The sequence below is a fragment of the Microtus ochrogaster genome, unplaced genomic scaffold (genome assembly GCF_000317375.1).
Source record: "Microtus ochrogaster isolate Prairie Vole_2 unplaced genomic scaffold, MicOch1.0 UNK3, whole genome shotgun sequence".
NCBI lineage: Eukaryota > Metazoa > Chordata > Mammalia > Rodentia > Cricetidae > Microtus > Microtus ochrogaster.
The window spans coordinates 2,430,005-2,441,849 of NW_004949101.1; the positions used below are offsets into that span (position 1 = coordinate 2,430,005).

At 40.6% G+C, this 11,845-nt stretch overlaps 1 protein-coding gene across 1 annotated transcript in view; it reads left to right on the forward strand.

Annotated features, from left to right (window-relative positions):
* Positions 1–11,845, forward strand: part of Ralgapa2 (Ral GTPase activating protein catalytic alpha subunit 2) — a 265,575-nt gene that overhangs the window by 152,304 nt on the left and 101,426 nt on the right. The window contains exons 28-34 of the mRNA XM_013353198.2: positions 251–359; positions 2,378–2,488; positions 4,115–4,183; positions 4,445–4,582; positions 5,631–5,814; positions 8,295–9,066; positions 10,560–10,631. Coding sequence (XP_013208652.1) covers positions 251–359; positions 2,378–2,488; positions 4,115–4,183; positions 4,445–4,582; positions 5,631–5,814; positions 8,295–9,066; positions 10,560–10,631 — 1,455 coding nt within the window. The remainder of the gene's footprint in view (positions 1–250; positions 360–2,377; positions 2,489–4,114; positions 4,184–4,444; positions 4,583–5,630; positions 5,815–8,294; positions 9,067–10,559; positions 10,632–11,845) is intronic.

Here is an 11,845-nt window from a genome sequence, read left to right on the forward strand (position 1 = left end):
ATGGGTGACATGAATTGTGGCAGTTAACAGAAAATCTGCCACTTGTTTGATGAAATATTTAAGTACTAACTAGCATTGATGATTCTGTTTATCCTAAAAACTGGCCCCCTGGAAGTTCTTTATCTTTTCTCTCGTGGAAGATGGTCCATTAGTATAATTTTTGCTTCTTTGAATAAATAGATTTATTTTGTCATTTTAAAATACATTGAATTTCATCAGTGTTTTCCTCCCTTTGCTTCTCTTTTGAAAGATGCATTGCCATTTGCTCCCTCGGGGTCTGGATCTGTGAAGAGCTTACACAGTGTGCCAGCCATCCTCAGGTGAAGGATGCCATCAATGTGATAGGTGTAACTTTGAAGGTATTCTCATTTCTTAATGCTTTTTTGACATCAAGCTTTCTTCCAGGATTTTAATGATTTTAACGAGTTTTAATTTTAATTAGTCCATTCTTGTAGCTCCCTACACTGTAGAGAGACAGTGGTTTAAAAGCCCCATTCTGAGTCCCATGGTAAATCTTCTGTGAGGCTGCTACTGACTGCCTCACTGTGACCGGGGTTCTTAGGTCATTTATAGTTTATTTGTGAACCAAGCCTAGGCCAGTTGGACATCTTAGGGTATAATAAAGTGAGGTTTCAAGCTGTGTCCTCTTTGTCATGACTGAGATAGGAGCCTGCAGCTTCCCCTTAGGAACTTGCATGTTCTCTTGCTGCTTGAACATAAGGCATTTGGAGCATCTTCCTTCTTTGCTTTGTTGTTGAGAGATGTGCAGTTTGTTGAGCATCACATAGAACTAGAATATTGGTAATCTCCAGATACTTTTTCAAGTTTCTATGATAGCTCTGCAAGGTGAGCACCACAATCCCTGTTTTACAGCACAGGGGGTCCTCTCCCATTTATATATTCTCAGCATGATGACAAAGGCTTTGCACATTTTACCTCTTTGACATCCACCTCACAAAAGGAAGGAAGGAAGGAAGGAAGGAAGGAAGGAAGGAAGGAAGGAAGGAAGGAAGGAAGGAAGGAAGGAATAAAGGAAGTGTTCAGGAGATTTGGGACATCAGGCAGTGTCTTAGTTACTTTTTCTTTTTTATAAAGGGACACCATGCTGAAGCACCTTATAGAAGAACGAGTTTTTTGGGGCTACAGATGCAGAGGGTCCATGGCCATCATGGCAGGGAGCATTATGGCAGGCAAGCATGGTGCTGGAGCAGTTGCTGGGAGCTCACATCTTGACACAGCAGCCATGTGGTAGAGCGAGATCTACCTGGGAATGACATGGGGTTTTGAAACCTCACCCACAGTGACTTATTTTTCCAACAAGGACATACTTCCTATTCCTTCCCCAACAGTTGCAAATACTGAGGACCAAGTATCTAAACATATAATCCTATGGAGATCGTTCTCATTCAGACTGCCACATTCCACTCTCTGACTCCCATACATGTGTGGTAAACCATAATGCAAACTGCATTCAGTCCAACTTCAAAAGCCCCCCATAGTCTTTCACACTTTAAACGGCTAGAGTTCAAAGTCTCTTCTGAGACTCAAGTCAATCTCTTAACTGTAACCCTTATAAATTATAAAAGCAAATGTAATATTTCCAACATACAATAGCACAAAATATATATTTATTATCCCAAATAGGGGAAATCAGGGCATAGTGAGGAAATAATGGAATACTGAAACCTGGCTGAGCAAACTTCAAATCCTGTAGCTCTGTGTCTGCTGTCAAGGTATTAGATGGCTCTACCTTTCCAGTTTTACTGACTGAAGCATGTGTTAGCCTGTGAGGGTCATTTTCATTCAGGCCACCACAGACAACTTTGGGAAACACACCCAGAGTCACTGAACATTCCCTAGTCCATGGGTTATAGCTTTTATATATTTCTTATATTATTTTATTTCCTCAGGTAGGAAGTCATTTGAATGATCCCTGTTTCTCTGTGTGTGAAATGAAGATAGCTTCTTCATTTGGCAATTTGTCAATGACAAAATGAGTTACATTTGTGCAGAAAGTTCAGCACACAGAGGACACTCAACTCTATTTTAATTTCCTCAAATTGTCAATAGTATGATTTCTATTGGCTGAATACAGAATTTTAAACTTTGCCTTTTATTTTCTAGGCAAACAATGACCACCTTTTTCTACAGATATATAAATAACGTAGGTGATTCCAAACAACCAGCAATGTAGCATGATGGAGTGGTCAAGTGAAAATGATGTTAATTGGACATAGTTGTCATCAGTTGCACATGAGATATGCATGTAGAGCTGGGAAGAGCAAACAGCCCTGTTCTTCCTCCAGCACATACACCCACTGAGCTGCCCTGTTTACTTGGTTTTCTTTTTCTTTCTTTCTTTCTTTTTTTTTTGTAGTTTCCTAACAAGATCGTGGCTCAGGTAGCCTGTGATGTTCTTCAGCTGCTGGTTTCCTACTGGGAAAAGCTTCAGATGTTTGAAACTGCTCTACCGCGAAAAATGGCCGAAGTAAGTCCTTTATCTATAAAGCTAAAGCATCCGCATTTCCTTTTTAATAATGTATTTGATATCTAATTAACTGTATATCCTCCAATAATTGTTAGAGAAGCAACTATTAAACTGCCATGTGAGCCCCGTTTTTAGGCAGTGTTGGCTGGCTCGTCTCAGCTGCAATTTTAATCACTGTGCAAAGAAGCCTGCAGTGTTCCAGGGCCGAGGCTGATGCTTGGAGAGTTTGAAAGGCAGACACAACCACAACAAAGAGACCTTTTGTAGGTTGGGTTTTATTCATTGAAAGTAATTTGGATGGTGCCAACAAGGAGTAGGCAGCTGGTTTAATGCCTTCCTTGCAGGGCGGGGGCCTGGCTGTTGTGTACAGCAAGAGTTGTTCCCAGACTAAAGCCCTGGGCCACGCTTGCTGCTGTGGCATGGTTACTCGGCTGTAATGAGATCAGTGTAGTATTAACCTCTGAGGGGGAGGTGGCCAGGAGAGGAGGCAGGAGGAACAGGAAGTGCTCAACCACAGCTTCTTGAAGGTTGTCTACAGCCAAGGGGTCTTTGCTAAGAGCCTAGCAGGGCCTAACTCACAGGTGCCTGTGATAAGGCACACTTGTGCCTGGCAGTTTTTATAACTGTAGTTATTCAAGCAAGCCCTGTTTTTTACCCATCCAGTGGAGACTCTGAGGAAATTTGATTTGTCCCCCTGACAATTGGCAGGGAGAGAGAATAGGTGATGCAGATTCATTTTCTCCCAGCCCTAGACAGACTTCTTTGGTGGAGATCACTTTGTTCTCTGAGAATCACATCAAGTCACAAGTGGTTTGTGACCTGAAGTGACCTGGAATGAAATAGACCTTTTACCCCGCTGCAGAATATAAAATTGGGTTTAGTGTCACCATGTAATTCTCCAAACAGGACACCTGTGAGAATGAATGACATACTGTGGTGTGGAAACAGGAGGTGGAGACCTATGCTGTAGCAAAGGGGAACCTTTTCATAATTATATTTGAAAACGTTTTCTTTTTTCACTTCACTGGAAATGTGGCACTAATAGTAGATATTGTGTGACTATAGAGCAAACTAATCCTTGCTTTGAGTCTCCCACCAAAGAAGTAGAAATCATTACATGATCATTATTTTCAAATCTCCTACAACTGGCTTTCATCTTTCTATTGTTATCCAGTGAGTAGGTACCATGATGTGTTTAGTTGCAAGGTATAATGTAAAGATTTGCCACTTGTCTTAGTTTAATAAAATGCTGATTGACCAGTAGCCAGGCAGAAAGTGTAGGCAGGGCAGCCAGACTAAGAGAATTCTGGGAAGAGGAAAGGCAGACAGTCAGTCACCACCAGATGCAGAGGAAGCAAAATGAGAATGCCTTACTGAGAAAAGGTACCCAACCACATAGCTAAACATAGATAAGAATTATGGGTTAATTGTCAGAGCTAGTTAATAGTAAGCCTGAGGTCAAGCAGTTTATGATTAATGTAAGCCTCTGTGTATTTCTTTGGGAATGAATGACTGCGGGCCTGGCAGGACAGAAACTTCCCTCTATAGCAAGGTCATCTTGGGATTCTTAGCATAGGGCTTCCAGACTATCACGGTCTGCTTAATTGGGTTTTATCTTTTATACAGATCCTCGTGGCCACAATTGCGTTTCTTTTACCAAGTGCTGAGTACTCCTCAGTGGAAACAGATAAAAAGGTAAGTGACATGTTGGGTAGCTTTCTCCACAGTTATTTTTAATTATAAGACTGAATGATAACTAATATTACAAATGATGGTGTCATTTACTATATTATATGTTGGCTTTTACATTTTTCCTATGAAAGCCATTTTTGTTTACTTACTTACCCTGCATTTGTGTGTTCATTGAATATTGGGCAGGGACAATTTTGTTTATTTTTACATGCCATGGGTCCTAAGGGCCATAAAGTGAGATTCTGGATATGTTTCTCTTTCTAGTTTATTGTGTCCTTGCTCCTCTGCCTCCTGGACTGGTGCATGGCTCTGCCTGTGAATGCCCTTCTCCACCCTGTGTCCACAGCGGTCCTGGAGGAGCTGCACCCACCCCGGGCTCCCTTACTGGATTATATATACAGGGTGAGTCTCCTCTAAGCCCTGGGCACATAACAGTGAACCTACAGATTAAAAATTACCAAAACGTTATCATTTATGTATTTGTACCTTCTGAAAAGGACCTGTGGAAGGTTAAGTATTTGAAAAGAAATGAATAATTAATGAATAAACAGAATAGATACAGTTGTAGGAAGCCAGTAGTTGCCAAGGTGGCGGTGCATACATTTCACATGACCGTCATCTTTAAACAACTGCTGTTTGATCGGAATGCTCCCAGTCTTCATGGCACATGATTTCTACCTACTTCATTTCAAAATGGATTGTTTATATTAAAGGAGGGTCTGCAGCATCTAAAGATCTGCTTATCAGAGTAAGGAAAAAAACATAATGCTTCTAGTAATCTCTTTGCCTTAAAGAGGCAGGTGTGGTGTTGCATACTTGTAATCCCAGCTGTTGGGAGCATGGGGGCAAAAGGATTGCCTTGAGTTCAAGGCAGCCTAAGCTACATAATGAAACCCTGCCTCAAAATCAGGACCAAAACAAAACTGAAAGAACACAAAGGGGAAAAAAATCCTTAGGATAGGAGTTAAGAAATCTCACTTTGTGAGAATTGAGAGACTTTAAAATCTGTATTCAATTTTCTTTTATTTATTATGCTTTCAAAATTGTATTAAATTACCCCATATAATTCGTGGGTTCATGTGTTGTACTGATTTAAACTCAGGTTGTGGTCACCTTGCCCTCTACCATGAGGGCCTTCCCACAGCTGTCTTTCATCTCTTGGGCTGATTCCTTCCACCTATGTTGCCTTTGGAGGATGATAGACTGAGTTGTGTGCAATCATACAGGAACAGAACCTTTTCACTTGTGTTTTCCATTTGCCCTGAGATTGTAGGTATTGTTACTGACTTGCTTTTAGCAAAAAATATTTGAGAATGGAAAAAAAAAAACCAAACATATTTTGGCATGTTCCTAAGTGGGAGTCCTATCTCTCAAGCACTGTGGGGGCTGGATAGTTTGTCAGGGGTCAGGAGGTGGTGGCATACTGAGTGCCATTCCTGTCTGTCCTCAGGTTCTGCACTGCTGTGTCTGTGGCTCAAGCACATACACACAGCAAAGTCACTACACTTTGACCTTGGCTGACTTGTCATCCACGGATTATGACCCCTTCCTGCCTCTGGCAAATGTGAGGAACTCCGAGCCAGTCCAGTACCACTCATCAGCCGACCTGGGGAACCTGCTCACTGTGGAAGATGGTGCGTATGTCTACAAATATACAATCTTATGAGCATAAGAGATAAGATTGTAGTCTGGTCTGTTCTTGTGTTTTGGGTTTTTTTTTTAAAATCTGCTTGTTGAAGTCCCAGCTTATAGGGTCTCTAACGGCAAACCTTCCCAGTTTCTTCTTTTTTCCTGTTGTTTTTCCCCCTGACTTTTTCATCCATCCTTATTTAAATGGTTTTGTATTTCTGAAAACTCTTGTCTCATACCTATGGAATGCAAAAAAAAAAAAAAAAAAAAAAAAAAAAAAAAAAAAAAAACTCGTTTTTCTATCCCCAAGAAGTTTTACATCTGGTGGGGGAGACAGTATGATACTGGGCTAGTAGCATCCTTAGGACTGCCCATAGGGAAGAATTAAGCTAGACAGAGCAGGGAGGACAGGCTTGGAAGGAGCTCATAGAGTATTCCAGAGCAGAAGTCCCTCATGAAGAAAGCTGGGACACACTTGGGATGTGTTTCTGTGGCAGACAAGTCTGTGCTCAGATTGATCAGTGTTAATAACTACTTAAAATAGAAGGAAGCGGGGCGTCAGGAGGTGAGAGGTAAAGCTTTGTATTTCCTTTAGAAATTTGGGGCAAGAAGATACTTGGGATCCTTTCCTTTTTAATAGTTAGTGGAAGCCCTGAGCTGACTTTGTCACTAGTTGAATCCCGATCATCTTTAGTGCTTAGTGAACAAAAAAAAAAAAGTGAACTTAGCTGAAATGTGGCAGGAGGAGAGGCCAGTGGTCCACAGATGCTCCTTTTCCTGACCTCAGTACCAGACCCATTTGGGGTTTTATTCAAAGTGTCATCATGCCATAGTTTGATACAGCTTGAAGACATTCTCCCATTGTAGAATTCAAATCTTCACAAAATACAAACCAAAAGCACCGCCTCTGTGAGCAAAAGCAGAGGGAAGTTGGTTTTCCAACTGATATTTTCTTCTTGGCCTTTGTCATCTGTACCTTTATCGTTAGTTTTATGCCTGTCCTGCTGTCATGACAACGGCGTGTTTCACATTATGAACTGTGAACTCCCAGCTGGTTTCATGTGGGTCTCTGGGGCTGTAACATTTCATAGCTGGAGCATTAAATTTCTTTGTAGTGTAGAACTCTTATATATATTTCTCTCAGGTTGTGGGAAAAAATTTAAGTTTAGGAAAAGACATAAATGACCACTTGTGTGACACTTTATTTTCCACTATTCAGTATAGATTTCATGTACATAGAAAAAACTGATAAGAAATCCAAAAAAATCAAGGTGATCTTGTTCTCACTCATTGCTCAGAATTTCCCAAGTTTCAGAGATTTCTTTCTTTCTAGGGTTTTTATATAGAATAAAACAATATGTTATATGTAAACTGGTTGGGTAAGGTCTAACACTAAAGGTATTATATATTTATATATATAGTTGTATATTTATTATAAAGTTATATATTTACGTTGATTTATGTGGTAATATTTGATTGTTTACATTGTTATTTTAGAAGCCTAATACTCTTTGCTCAAATTATAAACCTTAATTTAAATATTTAGACCTTTTCCATAAAATTTTAAAACTTTCATTTTCACTTGTTATCAAATTGATGCATCCCGTTTGATGCATTTGGCACATTGAAATTTCCTCAACTACCCTCAGCCTGACGCACTCATTTCCCTTTCTAGTTAGAGCCGTAGCGTGTCTGCCTTTCCACTCCACCTCCTTCTGTAAAGCCCTGCTGCTCAGGCTGTGCTCAGAGTTTCACATACTGTTGAAGTTTTATAAGTCAGTTGCTCATGGATACTAAATCATCAAATACAAATTTAGTTAAGTTCTCCTAAGTGCCTCCATGATTTATGAATATGACAAATTCTCTTAAATATTTTAAGTGCCCTAATAACAAAACATAAATTGTCACAATGATTATTAAACAAATTTCTTCCAATCTTTAAACATGGCCCTGAGGTTTATTAATGTCCTTCTTAGGTCTTCCTTCACCCAACAGAGGGGTGCCGCAGTAGCCTCCCCAGCCAACTCTCTGGTCCCAACTCCCCCTCCAACCTGGTTTTTACGCTCATCTCAGCCCCCGAACCTTTACCTGTCTAACATGGGGATGCTTCTCTTCTGCTCATTCCTTTATCTGCAGACTTTTTAAAGTCCCTTTCAGAGTGACAGCTTCATGTAAGTTGGTCCTTTAGCAGTCTGTTTCAGTTATCTTCTTAATTTAATAATTTAAGTAGAATTAGTGTCAAAATGAAAAAAAAACAGTCTTACAGCTAAAAATCGAACATTCAGCTGGATGTAATGTTTAATCATTTTTAATCCCAGCAGAGGCAAGTGGATCTCTATGAGTTCCAGGCCAGCCAGTGCTACACAGTGACACCCTTTCTCCCAAAACAAACAAAACAAAAAATCAGAATCAAACATTGAAACTATTGACAGAAATCTCATGGTGGCCCCACTGTCTGCTCACATTTTCTTCCTGCTGTTCACAGAGAAGAAGAGAAGAAGTGTGGAATTGATCCCCCTTACTGCACGAATGGTGATGGCCCACCTAGTGAACCACCTAGGCCACTATCCACTGAGTGGGGGCCCTGCCATGCTGCACAGCCTGGTCAGTGAGAACCATGACAATGCCCACGTGGAAGGTGCTGAGCTATCCTCGGAGGTGTTCAGGAGCCCAAACCTGCAGCTCTTCGTATTTAATGATAGCACCCTTATCTCCTACCTTCAGACACCTGCAGAAGAACCAGATGGAGGGACTTCAGGGGCTTCCCTTTCAGATGTAAGAGTCATTGTGAGGGATATCTCAGGCAAGTACTCTTGGGATGGCAAGGTTTTATATGGACCTCTGGAAGGCTGCTTGGCACCCAGTGGAAGGAATCCCTCATTTCCAGTTTCTGGCTGGCATCAACACACGTGTGGACCTCAGAAAGATTTGTCTCACAGTGAGGAGGGAGATGACGCTCTTGATAAATTACTTGAAAACATTGGCCATACAAGCCCTGAATGCCTTTTACCATCACAACTCAATCTAAATGAGCCTTCCCCACCCCCATGTGGGATGAACTGTGACCAAGAGAAGGAAATCATTGAGGTCATCCTGCGCCAGAGCATACAGGAAGATGAGTATGTTCAGAGGTGTAACTCTAATTCTGCAGTGAAGGTCACCAGCCAAAGGCAGCCCTCCCCAGTGGAGCCGCGAGGACCCTTTTATTTCTGCAGGTTGTTGCTTGATGACCTGGGAATGAATTCCTGGGACAGAAGGTAACAGTGCTCTGAATGTTCTATCATTATTGCTATGTGAGGGTTCTTCTTTATATCAGTTTGAAGTTAAAAAATAAGAAATAGAAGTTTTTTTTAATCAGATTTCAATATTTACAGATTATTTTTAGCTACTGGATTAGAGCTAAAAATAAAACTGAATGTACTATACTGGTATACAGATTGAGTCCCAAATACCTGTCAGTTTTTTGAAAACACGTGAAGCATTGTTTTGCTTCCTGTGACCCTGACCACTACTATTTCCATTTTATACAAGATACAAATGGACTGCAAAGGTGAGTGAGCCACTGTCTAGCCACAGGATTGATGAGGGTGTGAACTGGATGCACCTCAGACAAAGGACAGAATGGCACAGGAAGCCAAGAGGAGCAGTTTGATCCAATGGGCAGTGTGGACAGTGCTGAGACCTCAGAGAAGAGAGTGGGGTTGAGCTGAACCTGATAGTGAAGTGGAGTTTTGAAGATAGGATAGGGAAGAGATTCCCAGAACTGACATTGAGAATAGACACAAGCACACGCACACAAGGAACATCCTGCTGACTGAAGAGCTTTCCAGTGTCACTAAAAGGCAATGGGTTCTAGTGGGATTGTTATGTCTCTCCATACTCAAGGATATTGGAGCTCATTTTGAAGACTTGTGAATTAGTTACTTTTCTTTTGCTGTGATAAAACACTATGAGCAAGACATCTTATAAAAGAAAGAGTTTATTTTGGGCATATGGTTCCAGATTCTTAGGGTCCATAATGGCAGGAACACCAGGTGGCAGACATGACAGCTGAACAACAGCTGAGAACACATATCTAATTGATAACTGGAAATGTCACTTGACTTTTGAAATCTCAATATCTGTTCCCAGTGGCATACTTCCTCCAGCAAGGCCACATCTCCTAAACTTACCTAAACAAGCCCACCAACTGGGAAACCCATTTCAAATGCCCCAGATATGGGGGACATCTCATTCAAACTACGTTATCTACCACAGTTTTTCAGTGAATGAGATATTAGATGGATGGATGATGACCGTCTTAGTTACGATTACTATTCTGTGAAGAGAGACTATGGCCATGGCAACTCTTATAAAGGAAAGCATTTAATTCGAGCTGGCTTACAGGTTCAGAGGTTTTAGTCTATTGTTGTCATAATGGGAAGCATGATGGCACACAGGTAGACATGGTGCTGGAGAGGTAGCTGAGAGTCCTACATTTAGATCCTCAGGCAGCAGGAAGTGAGAGACACTGGGCCTGGCTTGAGCTTCTAAACTTCAAAGCCCACCCCCAGTTACACACTTGCTTCAACAAGCCCACACCTACCCCAACAAGGACACACTTCTTCATAGTGCCATTCCCTATGAGCCTATGGGGGCCATTCCTATCCAAATTACCATAATGGCTATGTTTGTTATTGGGTTAGAAAGTAGCGAAGCTGGTCTATGGTCACATGGATCTCTTCTTCCATACTTTTTTTTTTCTTTGTAGAAAGAATTTTCATTTGTTGAAGAAAAATTCAAAATTATTGCGAGAGCTAAAGAATCTGGACTCACGTCAGTGGTATGTGAAAGTATACTAAAATATCTTTCCCTGTCTGTCTTTGTGAGCTCATAGTATCAAATACAGTTTCAGGGAAGAAGGTACCTACAGAGACACCCAGAATATTTCTGTAGCCCAGAATCTGCTGATGTTGACTGGACTGAACATTGCCATTTTATTTTGTTTTGTTTTGTTTTTGAGACAGTGACTCTTCTAAGTTTCCCAGTCTGATCTTCAACATACTCTGGAAGCCCAGGTGGACTTTGAACATGAAATCCTCCTGCCTCAGCCTCCAAGTAGCTGGGATAGTAGGCTTTCTTTAATATAAAAACAAAAACCTCCCATATCTTGTTCTCTTTTAACTTTATGACCTCTTTTTCATTCATTGTTCCTGGTGTGTGTGTACGTGTGTGTGTGTTCTCAGATCAAGTTCTTCTCACAGTATTTTATTCACTACATTTTTCTTCCGTGTGTGTGTGTGTGTGTGTGTGTGTGTGTATATACATACATGCATGCATGCAACCTACTGAGTCTACTTGTTGTTTATATGTATTTGTGTTTAAAGGTGACCATTTTGAAGTGATTTCTACAGTGGCTGTACTGTATATTCCCACCAACAATGAATAAGTCACCTCCAACCCTGACATCTTACCCTGCATTTATTTTCTTGATGATAGCCACTGTGACCAAGGTGAGGTAGAATCTTAAGGCAGTTTTAATTGACATTTCTGCGTCTAAAGATACTTAACTTATTTAGAGGCCAATTGGATTTCTTCTTTTAAGAACTACCCTGTTGATTAAACCATTTGTTGATTTGGGACTTGATGTTTAATTTAATAGTTCTTTACATATTCCTTTTTTTAAACCCTGTATGACTTAAGCTGTAAAAGTTTGTTTTTTCTCATTCTGTAGCTCTCTCTTTAGGGTGGTGATTTCTTTTTTCCCTCACTGTGCAAAAACCTTTTGATTTTGTATAATCCCATTTGCTAGTTTTTGGAATTATTTCCTCTGCTATTAGAAAATCCCTGTCTATTCTTTTGTCTTGAACTATTGGCAACTTCAATCTAAAATGTAGTCCATCCTAAATTAATTTTTTTATAGGGTGAGAGATGGGGATCTAATTTCATTTTTCTACATATTAAATAGACTATTTTTTTCTCCCTTGTGTGTGTTTGGCATCATTGTCAAAAATTAAATGGTTGGCCGGGCGGTGGTGGCGCACGCCTTTAATCCCA